Source organism: Sycon ciliatum, chromosome 1 (genome assembly GCF_964019385.1).
Source record: "Sycon ciliatum chromosome 1, ocSycCili1.1, whole genome shotgun sequence".
Classification (NCBI taxonomy): Eukaryota; Metazoa; Porifera; class Calcarea; order Leucosolenida; family Sycettidae; genus Sycon; species Sycon ciliatum.
The window spans coordinates 75,650,719-75,671,491 of NC_088643.1; the positions used below are offsets into that span (position 1 = coordinate 75,650,719).

Here is a 20,773-nt window from a genome sequence, read left to right on the forward strand (position 1 = left end):
ATAAAAGCCCCTCTCGAATAGAAGCCTCCTCAAAATTGGTATTGAAAAATAGAGTGAGTACGGTAGTTCACATTCGAGGGAACGCTGGCGGTACGGGGATGTAGGAGGCTGTCGGGAAGGTTGGGGTGGCCTGCAAAATCTGGCACAATTTGTACAACACGAAGTGCAGGAGCTGCTGCGATGGTCAACGTCGATCGGCGTGAGTCATAAGGCACGGCTCGAGACCGGTTGACTCACGCCCGTAATTCTTGTGATTGGTACTTTTTATCCTGTTGTTTCTCAAGTGAAGCAGAATTATGCTCACAGCGTGACCAGTTTGTCATGATGACCAAAAAAACATAGCCACAGACTTGGCGCCGCATTCTGATAGTATCCAAAAGAATAAAAAAGAGAACAGTTTGCCTGATACATACCAGCAAGAGTGCATAAACAAGAGTATGCAACTGTGGTCATGGGTCAGTGCGCGGCACGCTGCCTTCATTACGTAACTTGCCTTCATCACGCTCTGAAAGCATGCATTCAAACTCTCAATTTCTCGCACGAGCCCATCCGTTTTTGCTCGATTCGTTCCAGTACCTACACAATCTCTGAATTCTGGCGCGTGAACTCCAGTTCCGTACGAAAGTTCATTTCAAACTGGAGGGAAAGTGTGGTGTTTGATTTTCCGCAGTGCGCGGACTGCAGCTGAATGATGTAATGAAGGCAGCGTGCCGCGCATCTGGCCCATAGAAAAGAGATCACAGTTGCATACTCTTGTTTATGGACTCTTGATACCAGGATTATCACAAAATAAGGCAAGTAACATGAAACCCTGGCTTGCTAACATTCACGTCGGTCACGCAAGCCATTCGGTGAGCTCTCATAGGAAACAGAGTGCTTGAAGTACTGACGTTTGGTAGGTTGCAGTTACTCCCAATGTATTTCGTTGAGCAGGCCTGTACTAGCAATACATGTTTGTTGCACACATACCCAGGGGCGGATCCGGGGGGGGGGGGGGGGGAGGAGGGGGTTCGGGGGTTAGAACGAACCCCTTGATTTTTCCGACCATAGTTCGGGTGTGACCACTAACCCATGCCCGTGCGACGTGCGCGCCCCATGCTATGGCTCAGTCGGCCCAGGCCAGAGCGGTCCGCTAGCTATGCAGCTTGGTAGATCTACAGGACGTTGTACATATTAAATTGTTGTCTTGTACTTAGATAATACAAAGTAAAGAGGTAGATATGCACTGAATATACAGCTACAGTCCATTTCAAAACTATAGACGTGTGAACTCATACGTACGAGCCGTACGTACTGTAGCGCACGACGGCCGTGAGTTTTGCATGAGTGTTTTCTGGTTTTCAGATGTGTTTTCAGGTTTTTCTTCGTCGCCGCGGGAAATACAAAAGATGCAAAACACGCAAAGTCGCAAATGAAAAGGTGTGAGGAAAGTCTCAAAAGAAATGAAAATCTCAAATGAATCTTCTTCTTGTTTGCATTTTCTGAGTGCCTGACTCTAATGGCTTCCAAGGCCCGTAAGAATCTCAGTGATGCCGAGAAAGATATGATTAGCCGTGTTCATTGTTTCTTCGAACAAGAGCTGGATTTCCCACACTTGTACTGGAAATCACGGATCGAAACCACGAGGCTACCAGAACCCGTACAAAATTGCACCCGCGATGGTCTGGCAGCACTGTCTCAGCAGGAGCAAAAATCCGAAACAAACTGGTCAAACCCTTCAAAACAGAAATTACATGTAAAACCGGAAAACCTGGCCTAAAAATAGACTTCAATTGTAGCGAAAACAAAGTATATAGCCAGAATTGTGAAGCGATGCAGAGACGGAATCTGGAGAAAAAACTAAAAATATTTAAATAAATCCCATCGAATTTTGCAAAACACTACGCGTCTATAGTTTTGAAGTGGACTGTAGCTACGCGTTCGCTTCGGAGAAAGAGGTGCGCAAGCATTTGTTGAGCTGCTGCGGAAACTTCGAAATTAGTTTCAAATACTGGCCGCGCAGTGCTGTAATTGTCGTCGCGGCTCGTGCATTTTGAGCTGTCTTTTAAGGTTCGTCGAAGCGTCTAAAAGAGGCAGGCTCAAGACCAGCTGCCATTGAATTTTGGTGACACTCCAAAGAAAAGTGTAGCCACCAGTGTCGAAGGTAAAACAAAGAGCGAGACTTTGAAAATCACCTTCAAGTTCAACGTCCCATCATCCAATCTAATCAAAATTTCTCCGAACTGGGGACAATTATGACTGAGACAGGAAAGATGCAGGAAGCCTGCCTTATGGAACCTACTGTACAGTGGAGTCAACATCGGGCGGATCGGAGTACAATATTACGGACAATTATTGCAGACGAGCTGCTGGAGGAAGTACCAATCAGCTATTCTGCGGCAAAGAAAGTGAAAATTTCTTCCTTGTGCTGCGTGTCTTCAATAATGTTTTAGCTGCAGAGTGTTGAAAATAGGGGTACTGAATTTTCATTTGTATAGCAGCTGGCATGTTCAAGTACAGGATGGAATACATGTGGGCTGTCCTGCTGTGTACGTGATGTGATAAGGCGCGCATGCGCGCCTGGGCTCGTGGCTGGTTTTGCATGCTTGCTGTGCTGGACTAGGTCCGAGAATGTGAGCTCTCTTTTCCTTGTCTTTCTGTTGCTACCTCTAGCTGGTGGTATGCTTGGGACAAGTCGAGTTTGGTAAACTTCCCTCCCGGGCCCAACTTGTGCAACAATTCCTCGAGGGTGGGGAGTGGGTACTGTTCACATTCTGAATGCTTGTTAATAGTCCCACTGTAATCTGCGCAAATCCGTAATCCTCCTCCTGGTTTTTCTACTTGTACCGTTGGTGAGGCCCATTCGGAATGCGTCACTTTCTCAATCACCCCATCAGCCTCGAGTTTGTTCAACGCGTCGATGTACCGCTGTCGAATTGCTAGAGGTACTGGTCTTGCTCGTTTGTAGACCGGTTGTTCATCTGACACGTGCAGCTTTACTTGCACCCCTTGCACCGTACCCACAGTGGAGTTGTCAAACAGATTCGGGTATTTCTTAACGAAATCGGTAGTGGATTGCCCGCCAGTGCCCACTTTGAATATAGATTTCCATGGCAAAGTAAATCTGGACAAGACATCCCGGCCTAAGAGAGACGGACCATCACATTCAGTAACTCTGACCAGAACATTCTCCTCTACACCACCCAAAGCCATTTTCATTTCGATTTCACCCAGACATTTGATTGGATTTCCTGTGTATGTAGATAGGGTGATGCTGGACGGTACCAGCTCAGACACGGAGCCATTGCATTTCAGAAAATCATTTTTTCCTAGCAGTGTGACGGTGCTACCCGTATCAATTTCCAAGTGCACCTGGACCCCATTTAGCTCGACAGGCGTAGTGTACGGTGCTACAGCTCTGTCACTCATGGTGGCATTCACATTCAACATCGGTACAGAATCATTACAAGGAACAAGCTCACCGGGGTTTGATGTTGTCCCGACATGCTTGACGGACCTGGCCGCTTTCTTCTTTAGGCAGGCTCGTTCGATGTGTCCCAGTTTGCCGCAAGCACGACACTTCGCAGATTTGAAGTGGCACTCATCCGGTCGATGTCCCAGCTTGTCACAGCGGAAACAGGGCTTGTCAGATTTGAACGTGGCGTTGTCGGCGAGCCCCGGCTCTCCGCGTACTGCATGAACCTGCGTTGAAAACTTCTCAGACTCGCGGAAAGCTGTCTCATGAGCCGTGGCCATGTCGACAACCTGCTGAAATGTTGTCGTCTCCTCAGCCTTCGCCAGGATTTCCTTCGTCGTGCTCGCACGATTTCTGCTTTACGCCATCTGTTTTCTGTGTTTGGTTTGCCTGAGCACTTGGTTACAGATAACGGCAGTCAGTTCACGAGTGCGGAATTCCAGGCGTTCCTGGATGGCAATGGCATTCTACACACAACAACGGCACCAGGTCATCCAGCAACTAATGGCCTCGCCGAACGCTACGTTGGCGTCTTCAAGCAGAAGATGAAAGAAATGTCGAATACTGGTGAACCACTCAACGTCAGGCTCGACCGGTTTCTCTTAGCGCATCGAACAACGCCGACCACCAGTGGGAAGACGCCGGCGGAGCTGTTAATGGGCCGGCAACCGAGAATCCGGCTCAGTGCATTGCGGCAGTCTGAGAGTCATCGGCAGGTCAAGGTGTACCAGGAGAGCTTGACTACGCCAAAGTTTAACACCGGTGACGCTGTGTTCGCCCTGAACTTTGGTCGTGGAGCAACTTGGGTACCAGCTACTGTAGTGCATGTCCACAGCCCTCACAGTTTCGGAGTACAGGTGGATGATGTCGTCTGGAAGCGCCATAGGGACCAACTACGACCGCGGGCGGTGCAGTTTGGCCAAGTACCCGTTTCGTCTTCTGCGGACCAGGCGGTCGCACAGCTGCCTACACCGACCAGTGACCCGCCGACAGTGCTAGATTCTCCTCTACCACTTCCGGACGCTAGCAGCAACAGTAGCACTGTCAGGCCGGATGATACGCTAGCACCAGCAGCAGACGCCGTTGGAGTCGAGACGGCTCCCAGTGTTGTTGCACCGGCACCCTTGCGTCGCTCCGACCGACATGTCTCCGCGCCCAAGCGCTTGATTGAGAACTGCTAAGTATCCGTACTATTGCCTTTGAGTATGTATTGCTTGTCCTGTTACTTTGATCTGATGCGGCCTGAGTGTAGGAAGTGGACATTTCTGGGCCAGATGAATATTCTACATGTAGGTCATGACGAACAGTCTTCACATAAGATTGTTTTCGTTTAATTCATTGAAACATTTGCATGGTTCCTTTTCCGATCTGATCTAATTCCCCAACGCTATGCAATATTGGCTGACTTTATCTGTCATTCCTACCTCGATCTATAGCTCAGCTCTCATGGACTATTCTGGAAGCTGCAGTAACTGTTATAAGTATATGTGTGCAATGTTTTTGAACTTTTTTGCTTTTGTATTATCTGGCCGTGTAGTGTCAACAGCTATATCTGTCGGCGCCAAATTTGAGTGCCTCTTTGCTTATGTTATAATTTTACCCCGGGAAAAATTCTTGGGGGGCGATTGCTGTGTACGTGATGTGATAAGGCGCGCATGCGCGCCTGGGCTCGTGGCTGGTTTTGCATGCTTGCTGTGCTGGACTAGGTCCGAGAATGTGAGCTCTCTTTTCCTTGTCTTTCTGTTCCTTGATTATTACAATAACTGTACGAACCTGAGTAATGCTGTGTGTGGGCCCTTAGGGCCAGACATAACATGTCCCGATAACGCCAACATGTGAACTTGTTATACTCAATCTGCGGACAGCATGCTGTTTCGTTCTTTGTGAACTCCTCAGAGCAGCACAGAGAAAATGAGGTCGAACCTGATAGCAATGAAAATAACTTGAACTTGTTATACGTCATGCTCTTGTATGTCATCATTTCATCATTGTAGCCGGTAGGGTGGGAAAAAATTGAACCCCCCTTGGAAAAATCCTGGATCCGCCCCTGATACCAGGGGCATACCGCGATCTGGGCCCCTGAGTGTGAGTACGTGTATTCAAGTCGGGTACGTGTAGAGCACTGAGGGGGAAACAACATTGGCCAGGATTTCACTTACCACAAATGTGGTTTGCAGTTGATCAATGCCATCCTTCCCGTACTGCTCATTCTGCTTCTGGTTTGTGCAGTTACTCAGTATAACTACCACTCGTCATGGAGTGTATTGTGCCAGGAGCAGCACTGCCCGTGTTCCGACGAGCACATAGCGACTCTGGAGTGTTGCGCGGCATACGCAAAGTCGAGAAGTCAGTTCGTGGCCTGGCCACACCTGGAGGGCTATAAGTACAACGTGGATGATGCGGCGAAGATGATCCAGGATGGTCAGGTGCCCACCGCCCTGCCGCCTCGAGTGTGCCACGGCAAGCTCATATTCTCCAACATAGAAAATGTGCGCTTGACGTCGGCAAATGACCCGGTGTTGGCTGGTCGACAGTCCGAGGACTTCAGTGGTGAGGGATGTTTGTGTTGGTGTATTTCTCAAGTGAACACAGTCTAGTGGACTGCATGACTCACTGTGTAACTTGTGTGGTTCATAGCACACTTATCTGTTCTTCGAGGGGGTGAGCCATTGTCGCACAACTCGGCTCCGGGATTCAAAATAACTTAAATAAGAGACAGCCTTTGATCATATCGTAAGTGCTGTGTGAATCCGTGATGCCAATGTATGAACCGCGACAATATACATGGTGTACTAGCTGTGCTAGTACTTGTTAGCAACAATCGGAACTAGCGCACACACTGCACTGCATTGCTTTGTACTGCATTCAAGACTGACGTCATGCGCTTTGTTTTGCTGCGTAATCACAAATGGCACCAGCCCATTTTGCGGAAAAGAAAAACAAATCTTGCTTGCCCTGTTGTGCTCTTCCAGACAACGGATCGTGCTTCAGCAGTGTTTCTTTTCCTTTCGTAGCTTTGCTGCCAGCCCGAGTGTCACCTCGACACTGTATTTCTTCAGTATGTCTGACCTAACTGTCGACACTGTCAAGGCAATGCCTTGCCAAGCCCCCGCGGCGAGCCTTCTCAGCGCGCGCGGAGGCAGTGATTCCAGGGCACTAGCTCTTGCAGTGTGACTTGGCATTCGTGTGGTCTAACAGCAATTTTCATTTACACTTTTGTTATTAGTTTGCTTCACACCTTTTATCAGCCTTCTCAGCGCGGCTTGAATCCGAAAGGAAACTTAGTAAAAGTATTTTACAGGACCGTTTGCTGGCACAACTAGCCCTTGGTAGTGAGGTCTGCTCCGGCCAGGAGAACCAGCAACATGACAGTGCGGACACGGCTCGCGAGCCCAGAAGCCCGACTTGCACCAATGCCTCCTCCGCCAGCTCAGGTGACGCGGGCTCAAGGGATCTCTGCGCTCCCGTAGATCTACGTGACGAGGTGTAGTCGGCTTTGTCGGCCGCCATTTTATTATTATCGGAGAGCATTGTGCCGCTCCTCACCCAAGGCCAAGGCAATGCGGCTGCTGCCGCCACTACGCCAGGCCAAGCCCTTGTAACCCACCCGATCAGCCACCTGCACCAGCTGCGCCCAAGGCTGTGCAAGAACGTATCTTGCGAGGGGAGTTCGTAGATTTTTCAAGTTGGTTGCCTGAAATTCTTGCACACTTCCGGCCCAACATTCCGGCTGGTGCACAGCCCGAATAACGATAGCCAGCTAAATATCGTTGAGTCGGATGACCGTACGCGAAGCAGGTGCGTCGTAAGGTTCACGATAATTATACATGTAACTACCCGGCTCGAGGCATGGACCACATACATATCTGTTATCACGGCTGCTGCCCTACACCGCACTGCTGAACTGCTGAACTGATTGCGTACCAGCAGTTGATCCTGACTGCTAACCGCCAGTTCTTCCCAAGCGCGTGGCTAGAGTACGACCGCCAGCTGCGGCTGCTCGTGGCCCAGTAACCAGGCACGAAGAGGTTGGACACCATCGACGTGAACCTATGGCAGATAGCTGTCACAGGCCATGCACACCCAAAATGCGCTCAATGTAAGACGGCCCATCCAGGGGCGGTTTGTGTCCTTTTCGTCCCCAAGCCGGCAGCATTTACCTCCAGTGGTCGCAACCATACCAGCGACAGCCAAGAAATCTGCCGCAACTTCAATGGAGGTCGCTGTTCTTCGTCGTCGTGCCGCTTCTCCCACACCTGCAGCCAGTGTGGCAAGGACCACCCATGCATGCATCATGTGCAACCAGCAGCAGCGCGGAGCCAATCGGCCACCCCGCCGCTCCTAGCAGAATGGCTACTGAATAGCTTGACTCGGTACGTAGCTTCTTTCCTATACACTCTGCAGACACCACACTGCTAGCTGACCACTTTGCCCGCCTGTTACGTAACCACTCATATCAATAATGCGTTGCGTATGTTCTCCATGGGCTGCGCCGTGGCTTTACTCTTGGATCCGCCGGCCAACACGACATTTCGGTTTTCTCTAATAATCTACCCTCGGCTTTCACTCACTCGGCATTTATATCCGAGCAATTAGCTGCTTCCTGCGCCCGCAGCGAGACCACAGGCCCATTTCCGTCACCTCCATTTCAGTTCATGCGCCGCTCTGGTATTGGTGCCATCCCCAAAAAGAACGGCAAGCTGCGAATGATCCACCATCTGTCTAGTCCGGAAGGCACCGGCGCGAACGACAGCATTCCTGCCGAGCCGCTCTCTCTGCACTACGCGAGCATTGACAACGCGATCAACATCATCATGTCATGCCCACAGCCTGTGTATTTGTCCAAGCTCGATGTACGCAGTGCATTTCGGCAGATCCCAGTCCGCCGTCAGGACTTCGCTGGGAAGGCTCCTACTACTACGAGCGCTTTCTGCCTTTCGGCCTCCGCTCCAGCCCAGCCGTCTTTGACTCAGTAGCCACAGCAGTCAACTGGATCATGCAGCACGAGTTTGCTATAGATCACCGGCTTCATTACCTCGATGACTTTCTCGATATCTCCACTGGTTTGGCTGCAGCCAACCAGCAACTCACCACCCCCCTCCGGGCATTCACGTATCTCGGCACTCCTCTTTGCTCCATCCCAGCTCGAGGGCCATCACCATCATTGACCTTCCTTGGTATTTTCCTAGACTGCGGCTACCAGAGGACAAGCTGTCCGAGATCCGTGCGCCACTCATGGCTACTATCAGCGAGCGCAGCATCGGCCAGCGTCAACTCGAGTCCCTCCTGGGGAAGCTCACTTTTGCTGCCCGAGTCATCGTGTAACGAATTTATGTTACGACTATGATTTACGCATGTCGTTGTATTTGGTTCTTGTCTTGTGGAGTCCAGTGTCTGATGTCATATATGGTCTAGGTGTACGCGTGAGCATGGTGTGATGTGTGACGTTTATGGTATGTGGTGCATGCAGGAGTACGCGTTGTCAGAGTGTGAGGATGTGCTTCCGTCTGTGTGAGAGTGACTGTCAAGTGAATGCAGTACATGCGCAGTGCTAGTTTGGTCTGGGAATGAGAGTCGTGTGTGATTCGTCCGTGGTCTGGTTGTCTTGGTCTTGGTCATGTGTTCTGTACGTATTAGTCCCTGATTGGTCGTCACGATTTGTCCTCGGTTTATTACTGCTTGTTCTTTGTTGGTCCTCTGAGTCTTTTCCCGGGAGTCTTTCCCGTCGTCGTTTTCTGTCTAGTCTTTTCGTCTTTCTCCTCCTGTGCCCTTTCCGTTTGTATAAGAAGTCAGAAACTCCACCAAGTTGTTTGAGCTGTTGTGTGACACGGGGGCCAGGGGGAGAAGGCAATACCATTTCCTTTACAGTGGCGCCCAACTAGTGATCGGCACCCACGACCCTGAGATCGTTTTCTCTTCGTTTTCGCCGTGGCTTCAGTTCATGCTCGCCGTTTCGAAATATATTTTATTTCTCGTCGTTCAACTCACTTCACCGAGATTGCTACTACGGCCATGGAGATGGAAAGGCGTTCGCCAGCCTGGCCTGCAGGCCCCTTACCCGGTGAGTCGCTCCCAGTAGAGGGTTTGGTTGTTGTATATTCGTTGTGGTCCCGTCGCCTCACTCGATAGAGCTTGAGCATCATGTCGACGTACTCGGGGTGGTGCCTCTTGGCAAGTTGCGCTTTATCTTTTCGCGCTATCGTTCCGATACCATCAGTCTTTGTGACGGCGATCCGGTTCTTGTGTCTCTCTTGTGTCTTTCTGTTTTGGTTTTTGCAGTCAGTGTGCGTATATTTGCTGGGGTTTGTGCAGTTTTCTTGATTAGCCTTTCAGTGTGGTTGTGTAACTTTATTAATGCGATTAATAGTATAAGTGAAGCGGACATTACAAAATGATGAATGAGAATACATGTATCTAAAATGGTTGTTCCTAATCGATTTTCTCGAGACTATCATCAGGGAAAATCGTCTCACAATAGAGGCTATACGGAGAAACAAACTACTTATGTAACTGTTTGGTTTGTAAGCTTGGTTCGGTTTTGAAGTTGCCACACACGTTTTGCTGTGATGGTTTGTACTGGAACAGTTTTCTTGGTTACGAGTTGGTTCATAGCCATAGGTAGTCTTTCAGGGAGCGTATTTTGTTCTCGTTTTGTGTCGACCTGCGGGTCTGTTCAGTTCACCAGGTGAATGTCTGATCATGGTGAGCCACGGTTCCCTTCGTGAGCTGGTGGGCCCCAGTGTTTGTTTAGCCTTTTGTCGGGGAAGTATAAAATTAAAAAAAAACAAATAAATAAAAATCTAAATATTATGGGTCGTGGGACGACAAGATTATTATGGGTCGTGGGACGACAGGATCATACGGGGTCGTGGGACGACAAGATGATCCGCCATCGGAAAAGTGTGGGACACTTATGCCGGCTCCGCGCCGAGTTTTCTAGTCAGGTTAGAGTCCTGTGGGTTTCTCCCCTTCTGAAGTTTGTGTGACAGTGTATCGATGGATTTTCGATTTGTTCTTTTCCCTGATTGACTACATGCCTGCTGTGTTCTGTTGCTCCATTTGTACATGTTATACACATCTTCCACATCCGAATGGGCAAGTCGTACGACGCACCACCTCGTGGAACCACACCCAAGGTTTTCCCATCTCCACGTCTGCAGCCAGCCACTTGCCGTTGTCCTGTCTTCTTCTCCTGTTATTGTGTCTTCTCAACCCTTTTGTTTTCCTCCTACTCCATTTTTCTACTTCTGAGAGTCGAGGTCGACTCTCGCCGGAGGGGAAGGCTGTGTAACGAATTTATGTTACGACTATGATTTACGCATGTCGTTGTATTTGGTTCTTGTCTTGTGGAGTCCAGTGTCTGATGTCATATATGGTCTAGGTGTACGCGTGAGCATGGTGTGATGTGTGACGTTTATGGTATGTGGTGCATGCAGGAGTACGCGTTGTCAGAGTGTGAGGATGTGCTTCCGTCTGTGTGAGAGTGACTGTCAAGTGAATGCAGTACATGCGCAGTGCTAGTTTGGTCTGGGAATGAGAGTCGTGTGTGATTCGTCCGTGGTCTGGTTGTCTTGGTCTTGGTCATGTGTTCTGTACGTATTAGTCCCTGATTGGTCGTCACGATTTGTCCTCGGTTTATTACTGCTTGTTCTTTGTTGGTCCTCTGAGTCTTTTCCCGGGAGTCTTTCCCGTCGTCGTTTTCTGTCTAGTCTTTTCGTCTTTCTCCTCCTGTGCCCTTTCCGTTTGTATAAGAAGTCAGAAACTCCACCAAGTTGTTTGAGCTGTTGTGTGACACGGGGGCCAGGGGGAGAAGGCAATACCATTTCCTTTACAATCGTTCCTGGACACACATTCATGCGTGAACTATGATCAGCGTGCCCTGAACTGTATCTGTGTATGCGAGTGCGGTGCATAAAGCCCACCTTGAGAATGGGTTTGCCGGCCCCTTAGTAGATGCGTGGCTTCTGGAGAGGGTGTTGAAGGGCATCCAGCGATGCCATGGTACGGCTGTACTCACCCCTCGCCTTCCTATAACTACGCCAATCCTACGACACCTGACGGATGCACGCCGGAAAAGAGTATCCTGAATGGCCATGACAAGCTGCTCTACCAAGCCGCCATGCTGCTTCTTTGGACTTCTTCGGTGTGCTGAATTCACTAATGGCATCACACGGGGCTGTACTAGCTCCCCTGGTGACGGACGCCTGCAACTCTTCCTGCTTTCATCCAAGACGGACCCATTCGGTAAAGGCGTTACTAGTGACATTGGCCCGTCTGTACCGCCGTACTGCCCGGTCCGTGCCATTGTTAGCTACCCATTTGTCACTCGTCGCGAGGGACCAGAGCAGCTCTTGTTCGTACTCTCGAACAGACAGCAGCTGACCAGGCAGTCATTCACAGTAACAGTATGGTCTCTTGTCGCTGCGGCCGGTGTACCATCCTAGTCGAACTACTCCGGGCATTCGGTCCACATTGGTGCAGCCACCACCGCTGCTATGGCTAGTGCCCCGACTCCTTCTTCCGAGTGGCAGGTCAGTGGAAAGAGCGATGCGTGTCTATGCTACATCCGGACTACAACAAGCGCTAAGCGCCAGCTATCGTCCCGGCTTGCTGCCGTGCCATGGATGCCATGATCCCCAACTCGGGTGAGTAATGAGCTACTGAACTCTAGCTGCGCAATGCTTGCCTGTGCTGACATAAATTGACCCTTGCTGTGCGTCAATAGTGCATAGCTAACGGAGTGCTGGTTTCATGGGTCCACTCTCACAACTGGTGTTATCTAGCTATTTGCTGCGGCTCTGCCTTGCGCTATATTACATCCATTTAGCATTGCAGCTCTACGTTGAGCTAACAGCAGCTCTACTTTGAGCTAACAGCAGCTCTACTTTGAGCTGACAGCAGCTCTACTTTGAGCTAACAGCAGCTCTACTTTGAGCTAACCGCAGCTCTACTTTGAGCTAACCGCAGCTCTACTTTGAGCTAACCGCAGCTCTACTTTGAGCTAACAGCAGCTCTACTTTGAGCTAACAGCAGCTCTACCTTGAGCTAACAGCAGCTCTACTTTGAGCTTACAGCAGCTCTACTTTGAGCTAACAGCAGCTCTACTTTGAGCTAACCGCAGCTCTACTTTGAGCTAACAGCAGCTCTACTTTGAGCTAACAGCAGCTCTGCTCTGAGCTAACAGCAGCTCTGCTCTGAGCTAACAGCAGCTCTGCTCTGAGCTAACACCAGCTCTGCTCTGAGCTAACACCAGCTCTACTTTGAGCTTCAAACCAGTTGTTTCGAAACCAGCACTCCTCAATCCAAAGATGCCTCTTTGTTGACTTGTTTGTGTGAGGGATGGGGCTAATGGTGTACTAGCTGTGCTAGTACTTGTTAGCAACAATCGGAACTAGCGCACACACTGCACTGCATTGCTTTGTACTGCATTCAAGACTGACGTCATGCGCTTTGTTTTGCTGCGTAATCACAAATGGCACCAGCCCATTTTGCGGAAAAGAAAAACAAATCTTGCTTGCCCTGTTGTGCTCTTCCAGACAACGGATCGTGCTTCAGCAGTGTTTCTTTTCCCACCATCCCTCCCTATCCAACTTATTCACACCATCATAATTATCGTACCCACTAATCGGGTCCACTCTCACAACTGGTGTTATCTAGCTATTTGCTGCGGCTCTGCCTTGCGCTATATTACATCCATTTAGCATTGCAGCTCTACGTTGAGCTAACAGCAGCTCTACTTTGAGCTAACCGCAGCTCTACTTTGAGCTAACCGCAGCTCTACTTTGAGCTAACCGCAGCTCTACTTTGAGCTAACGGCAGCTCTACTTTGAGCTAACCGCAGCTCTACTTTGAGCTAACAGCAGCTCTACTTTGAGCTAACAGCAGCTCTACTTTGAGCTAACAGCAGCTCTGCTCTGAGCTAACAGCAGCTCTGCTCTGAGCTAACAGCAGCTCTGCTCTGAGCTAACACCAGCTCTACTTTGAGCTTCAAACCAGTTGTTTCGAAACCAGCACTCCTCAATCCAAAGATGCCTCTTTGTTGACTTGTTTGTGTGAGGGATGGGGCTAATGGTGTACTAGCTGTGCTAGTACTTGTTAGCAACAATCGGAACTAGCGCACACACTGCACTGCATTGCTTTGTACTGCATTCAAGACTGACGTCATGCGCTTTGTTTTGCTGCGTAATCACAAATGGCACCAGCCCATTTTGCGGAAAAGTAAAACAAATCTTGCTTGCCCTGTTGTGCTCTTCCAGACAACGGATCGTGCTTCAGCAGTGTTTCTTTTCCCACCATCCCTCCCTATCCAACTTATTCACACCATCATAATTATCGTACCCACTAATCGGGTCCACTCTCACAACTGGTGTTATCTAGCTATTTGCTGCGGCTCTGCCTTGCGCTATATTACATCCATTTAGCATTGCAGCTCTACGTTGAGCTAACAGCAGCTCTACTTTGAGCTAACCGCAGCTCTACTTTGAGCTAACCGCAGCTCTACTTTGAGCTAACGGCAGCTCTACTTTGAGCTAACCGCAGCTCTACTTTGAGCTAACAGCAGCTCTACTTTGAGCTAACAGCAGCTCTGCTCTGAGCTAACAGCAGCTCTGCTCTGAGCTAACAGCAGCTCTGCTCTGAGCTAACAGCAGCTCTGCTCTGAGCTAACACCAGCTCTACTTTGAGCTTCAAACCAGTTGTTTCGAAACCAGCACTCCTCAATCCAAAGATGCCTCTTTGTTGACTTGTTTGTGTGAGGGATGGGGCTAAGTACAGTATGATGGTCCTACTGGTAGGACCGAGGTCTATGCAAGCTATCATTAACCCGTACATACTAGCACTGTGTACATGCATGTATACACTTATACATACAGGCAAGAGCACATACAGGCAAGAGTACATACAGGCAAGAGTACATACAGGCAAGAGTACATACAGGCAAGAGTACATACAGGCAAGAGCACATAACCCCCCAGAGTGTGCAACGCCTGATCCAGCTCTCCATAGGGTCTTGGTCGAGCGGAATCGGATCTTTGCGTCATAATACCGTACACATCTGAGGGGAACCCGGGGAGTCGCGGGTACTCTCGGATCAGAAACAACGGTGCCCTGCCTCGAGACCGGCCTTGTGCTGGTGTGGAGTGTACGCATGACATCAGAAGAAGATCCGATTCCGCTCGACCTAGACCCTATGCAGAGCTGGATCAGGCGTTGCACACTCTGGGGGGTTATGTACTCTTGCTAGTACAGCCTATACATACAGGCTATGCAGTTTACACATACTAGTACTCAGTCCGCGGACAGAATTGTTTCGGCCTTTGTGGACTCGTCAACGCAGCAGAGAAAAATGGGGCTGAACCTGATTGCATCGTGCAAACAGCAAAGGCACTACCCCACATGAAAGTGCTCAGCCACTACAACTACAAGAGCAGGAGCCAGTTTACACATACATGAACATGCCTGTAAAGTTCACACATGTGCAGTCTTTTTCTGTCGAAACGGGAAGGAGGTTCTTCCTGGATTGGTGTTTGGAAAGAGGGGGGCCTTGATAGCAGTGTTTGATAAATCTGACTATTTGGCAAGACGGCATGTATGAATCTTAGGAGGGGATTTGCCAAATCCAGTAGGTACAGAGATGACTGATATGCGGCCGTGAATCCTGAACACTCTTGCTGGTACATTTCCCCATGACTTTAATTACTTGTGAGCCAGGTGCATAACTGACCAGAGGTCTCTGGTGGCTGCTCCCACTCGGCCTATTGAGCAACAGTGCTGTCTTGTTGTATGCCCATGCAGACAATTTTGTGACGCTTGAATCACTCGTGCACGACGACCAGTACATCTATGAAGAATGGATCAAGTGCCAATGCCCACACCTAAGGGCCAGGTAGCGGCTCGACTTCAGCACACACACACATACACTCATACCCCGTTTATCCGCGCGGTCCGGGACCGGGCCGTAACTTCGAAATGTCATTAACTCCGAATCACATACATTTTTGGGCAAAGGCCATAGATATGGCATGTGACGTCACTATTTCCACAAAAAGTGACAAAAGAGCAGTAATATTTCCACTGAAACTCGCCCAAAGGGTGCCCGGTAGACTGAAGTGCCCGTAACGTCGGAGTCTGGAAAACCGAGGTATGAGTGTACACAAGCAAATACACACACACACACACACACACACAACACCACGTGCACACACGCACACACACACACCACACCACGTGCACAAACACACCACACCACGGGCACACACACACACACACCACACCACGGGCACACACACACACGCGCACGCACACACACACACACACACACACACACACACACACACACACACACACCATGTGTAAACATACACACACGTGCGTGCATGTGTGCGCCCACACACACACATGTCCTATGATCCTATGTGAGTGTAACTACAAAGATTTTCCAAGTAGGGTTCAGAAGAAAGACAATTTGATATCGATTCGAATGGCATATCTCTTGCTTCCATACGATAAGCCAAACTTGCCAAATCGTCGATTGTATCAGTGCTCACGTTGCCATAGCGAACAGCTCAGTCATGACGTATGAAAGGCTTAGCTCCACCACAGAGAAGGTCGATCACTGCAGAATGTGGTTAGAGTTTGCAAAGACAGGCCTGAAAAGGTGTAAGAATGAAGAAATAGTAGGTCGAAGGAGATCATTCGGGACCACCCATCACTGAAACAGTCAAAAGGAGAGTAAATAATGAGCAACTGAGAGTGTAAACTTGATGTGTGTGTTTTTTTCTCTTTTATGGCCTTTGCAGAATGGTGGCCTTTGCTTTCGCGGGTAAGGCCAAATTAATGATCGTTACGGATAATGACTATTAAATGACCAATAGCTGTTGCAACTGGTCAACATGGACCACTGAATTTAGTCTTCTCCTCTGAAGGAGTTGGCAGTGCTAACTGTGGCATCTCTTTGGCCATGACTGTGATCATTCCGTGCATTATAGCTGCAGTTTCATCGGCAACCATCGTTCGACTAGAACCGTAGGCTAAAGTTGCCATGACTGAACATCAGGCATGTTTGTCTCTTTGGCTCGGTTGAATCAACATAAGTCCTGGCTATCAAAGACTATTGAATTACGTCTTTGCACCTTGCGTTCCAACTGCAGCTCGTCCCCAGCCGGTGACACGATTGTTCGAATGCCTCAGGTCCCCTCCCTGTGATCGCTATAGCCACAATTGGTTCAAGGCGGCCTCACGGGCGATCAATTTCATGACTGCTATTTCGTCTTGTCACGAGAATGATCCGTACTGGGGTAGGTCTACATGTACATGCAGTTGTGATGTTCACAATCATGTCAGCTGCTTAATGCCCTGATCCTACATGCTGGTCCTGGACAAATGAAGATGAAGTCCGCAGTGAGACGTGTCCTTACTGGATGCTTTCCCCGACATGGCAGGATTCATCTTGCTACAGGGAGGCAAGTTCAACGCACAACATGCATGCCGCAAGGATCAGCGTGGCGTCAGAAGTAGCACCGCGATTCCATTTCCATTACATCATGCATGGTCCGAAATCCATCCGAGGCCTTGGCGCTGCTTTTGACACACAGGTCGGATTTCTTTGGGCACAACTGTACGCGTACTACTGTATTCACAATTTCACATGTCCTGCTTCTTTGCCGGTCATACATTATTCGGAATGCCGATCATCTATGATGAGCGCATGTTGCAATACAGAGTTGCTAACAGTTGCATGCGCCAAGCTAAGTGCAGAAAAATGTATTTTGCACTTTAGATGCGCTTTTTCAGGGGACGCTATGCTCAGGTGTGCGTTAGACTCACGCAAATACGGCATCTGAATAGCAACACAAAGCACAAGGAATTCCCTCAGCTCCAATGGCAACTGTTTAGAAGCAGCAGCTCACATCGCTCTGTTGACTACTTTTGTTTTTGCTTTGTGTGCTCCAGTCCAGTGGGTGTGTAGACATAATCTGGATATTCTCGTCTACCTGTCAGCTTTCAGTGTCTTGGCAGAATTCCTGGCCATGGTTTGGCATGACCGTCTTCTTGTAATGAACTATGAGAAGGACATAAAGAAGGGCTTTGGTGTTATGGAGGAAAGTCTCCTCATCAAGGTTATGAAGCAGGCGCTGCTACTTTTCAAGTCCTTGTCGCGAACCTCAAAGCCTTTGCCACGGACAACGGATTTTAAAGCAGCGGGTAGGTATTCCTTCCTGCTTTCTATGTTGAGACCTGCTTCTTGTTGTCATAGACCTTGGGAACTCCACAGAACACGTAGCACGGTATCTCTAAGTATCAAGCTCCGATCTGTGAGCCCTATTGGCCCGTGGGAGGTGAACTGAATGGAAACTAAGTTGTGTGTTGGGTGTGTGACCAATACTAGCTTTCTGCCTCAAGAAGACCACCAGCAGCAGCTATGTCCTATGCTTGCTTCCATTTGTACTGCTTTCCTGTAGGCAAGACCGGTGAATCGATGCTCTACAAGGTGCTGCTTGCGCAGCAAAGTGTTGGTGGATCCAGGTAGGAGTTACTTGTGTGGTCAATCTCCGCCAGTTGTTGCTGGTATTACTCGGTTACTATTTATGAAGAGAGAGAGAGAGAGAGAGAGAGAGAATCTAACAGTGCACATGTACATAGCCAGACCACTACTAGCCATGATGAGGGCTGTAGAAATGTACCATGCCCATTCTGAATGATCTGGTAATGTGACCATCATTCCTACATGTCCATTCTTAGCAGAATGTCCCTGACATGAAACAACACTCTTTACTAACAGCAGCTTGAAAGGCGCTAGTACGTGTTAGCATCGGTGCAACTGAAGATGACAATTTACTAACAAGCCGTGATACAAAGATCGGTTGAGACATTGCAGCGTTGTACGAATGGATCTACCCCAAACAAATTGTTTTTTTCACTCACATAGCAACCGGGTTGTACATGGGGTAGTGGTCTACCAGAATTTACTCACAGAATGTACTCAGTATTCCGTCACACCACACTCGCAGCCACACGCTAGCCAAAAACTAGGCCAGAAGCAATAAAGAGCAAGGCGGCCAGCAAGAGATATGTCAGTGCAAGACACGAGCAGAGCAATGTCCTGGTGTGGGTGACTGGCCAGTGGGGGAGCGCCTGAAAAACCGACTCCCTAAATTTCCAGCCACGACCGCTCAACCGGGCTGGGGAAAAAACTCGCCTTGCGGCCAAAAACCCTTCTACTAATATGGGACCTGCCCCACTGCCAGTCACACCCAAAAGAAAAACCGAAGAGAAACAAGCAGAAAGGAGTAATCAACCAAAAAAACCCGAGACCCTCGGGACAGAAACACACAAAACAAAGCATGCCATGGAAAACCAGTAAAACAGCACCCAATGGAAGCCCAACAACGTACGGGACCCAAGGGAGGGAGGGCGGGAAAACTCCACGCTCTACGAGGAATACAAGACCACGGTGGCAGGTGGGGGAGAGTTGCGCAGTGGAAGAGCAGCAGAGCACGATAGAAAAATGGTGAGTGAAAAATACGTTTTTTTACACTCTTTCGCTACGCTCAGCCTTGAAAAAACAACACATTCCATTTACAGATTTGATGTTGAAGTTACGATGCATGCGATATGCATACATGACCATGCCTGGCATGACTGGAAGCATCAGCCCACTGGGATATCCCGTGGCCCTTACACAGTCTAGTTATGGTACTCTCTGTAGCTGAAGAGATCTACGCGTGTCCCGTTTGATTTCATTGAGAACTGTGCGATTTCTTGCCCTCTCCCCCACGAGAGACCAAATATCTAAAAAGTCACAATGTTGCTTGATGTTGGTTGTGCATCCTGGCTATGCACCTGGGCTCCTCCATGTTGTGTGCAGATTGGCGAGGCTGGTGGAGACTCTGTTTGGTATTGCATCAGACTCTGGAATCCTGTACACGGAAGAGTTGCGCATCACAGCCCTGACTCTGGCTATTGATGGAATTCGAGGTAAGACCACTCTAGGGTTCCTCTCAGGTACCTTTCCAGCTGTGGCCCGCGGCTCTCATCAGTCTCCCCACGGCTGCTGGTCACCCTAAAGTACATGTGTATCTGTTCATCATGCGCGCACAAAGCTAGATACGAAAACGACGGAGCTCTGCTTCGATAAGATCATGCCCGGCTCCCCTGTTTCTGGCAATTTTACATGCGGCATCTGTCTTCCTAGTCCCGCATGTACATGTACCTAGAGATGGCTAACTGAACTGTGTGAGCACAATCAAGAGTTGAGACCTGATTAAAGTGGAGTCCATACCAATACTAGCATGTCTGTGCGAGATTTATGAGTGTCAGTTGTCATATTGTCAAGGAGGGAGTGTGCGAGATTTACGAGTGTGATTTTGAGTGTGATTGGACAGGACACTGCGCTGAAATAGAATGAGTGTTGTTGTGATAACATCATTTACGAGTGTGTTGTTACAATACAGTGTTTGTTGTGCGTGTTTGTCGGATACGCCGATATAATCAGTTGCATAGATAATACTTACGTTGTTGCTTGCATTCTCGCTCTCCACAGCAACTCCACTGCGTGCTGCGTTCTATGTATTCCTATTCTGTACACTGACTCTCTCTGACAGGGTTTGCTGTCACCCTGTCTCTGGGCGCAAGCACCCTCTGACAGACCAAACTGATTTGCTTCATCTCCACAATATTTATCTCCTTTCGATTTGAATTTCTGTTTGTTCTGCACTCTGATTTTTCCTTGTTGCACCTGCGCTTTTGTACGCGGAACTTTGCTGTCGCCATCGCGTCGCCATTATTTATATCCATGGTTACGTGGTGGTATGACTCATCGATGCATCATGCGCGCGCATGATCATTCTTCTTTTCTACTCGTACACTTCGATATGCATGCACGCACACTGATGTACACGTAGACTACACGTAAGCCAATGCACGCACGCGAGCACGTTTTGCTGATGACAGCGATTTGGCGATCGTTGTTTTTGTTTTCTGGTTGATTTGAGAGTGTGGTTGAAACCAATAAGTAAATACAGTCTTCTAGTTGTCTCCACGAAAAGGCCAGGAAATCGCGCCACAACAGGGGTCTGAAGACCGCGTAGTTTTTAGTTGTGGTCGATAATTTCACATGGTCCTTCGAGCCGGATCGTGGAGCTTGAGATCGAGAGTCGATTAGTGTTTTAAAATCGAGAAATTTGGTCAGTCATGGAGGAGAAGGAGGAGTCCAGAGAGACGAGTGAGACCACTAGCTCTGGGACAAAACAACCAGCAGTAGAAGCGTCGGCAAAGACGCAGGATCAGCTTGTTTTGCGCAAGAAGCGCAGGGTGCGTGGG

At 49.1% G+C, this 20,773-nt stretch overlaps 1 protein-coding gene and 1 long non-coding RNA gene across 5 annotated transcripts in view; both read left to right on the plus strand.

Moving 5' to 3' along the window:
- The window catches only part of LOC135805487 (uncharacterized), a 135,684-nt gene that overhangs the window by 1,419 nt on the left and 113,492 nt on the right, over nt 1-20,773 (plus strand). For all 4 annotated transcript variants that reach the window (XR_010551146.1, XM_065319522.1, XM_065319524.1 and 1 more), the window contains exons 2-8: nt 5,684-6,004; nt 15,248-15,338; nt 16,252-16,274; nt 16,603-16,749; nt 17,405-17,656; nt 17,914-17,977; nt 19,320-19,429. Coding sequence is in view for 3 of the 4 variants with exons in the window: in XM_065319522.1 (XP_065175594.1) it covers nt 5,684-6,004; nt 15,248-15,338; nt 16,252-16,274; nt 16,603-16,749; nt 17,405-17,656; nt 17,914-17,977; nt 19,320-19,429 (1,008 nt within the window). In the remaining variant the exon portion in view is untranslated. The remainder of the gene's footprint in view (nt 1-5,683; nt 6,005-15,247; nt 15,339-16,251; nt 16,275-16,602; nt 16,750-17,404; nt 17,657-17,913; nt 17,978-19,319; nt 19,430-20,773) is intronic.
- On the plus strand, nt 8,768-11,221 carry LOC135805486 (uncharacterized). Its single transcript, XR_010551145.1, has 2 exons — nt 8,768-9,515; nt 10,555-11,221. It is a non-coding gene; the product is annotated as an uncharacterized LOC135805486 (long non-coding RNA).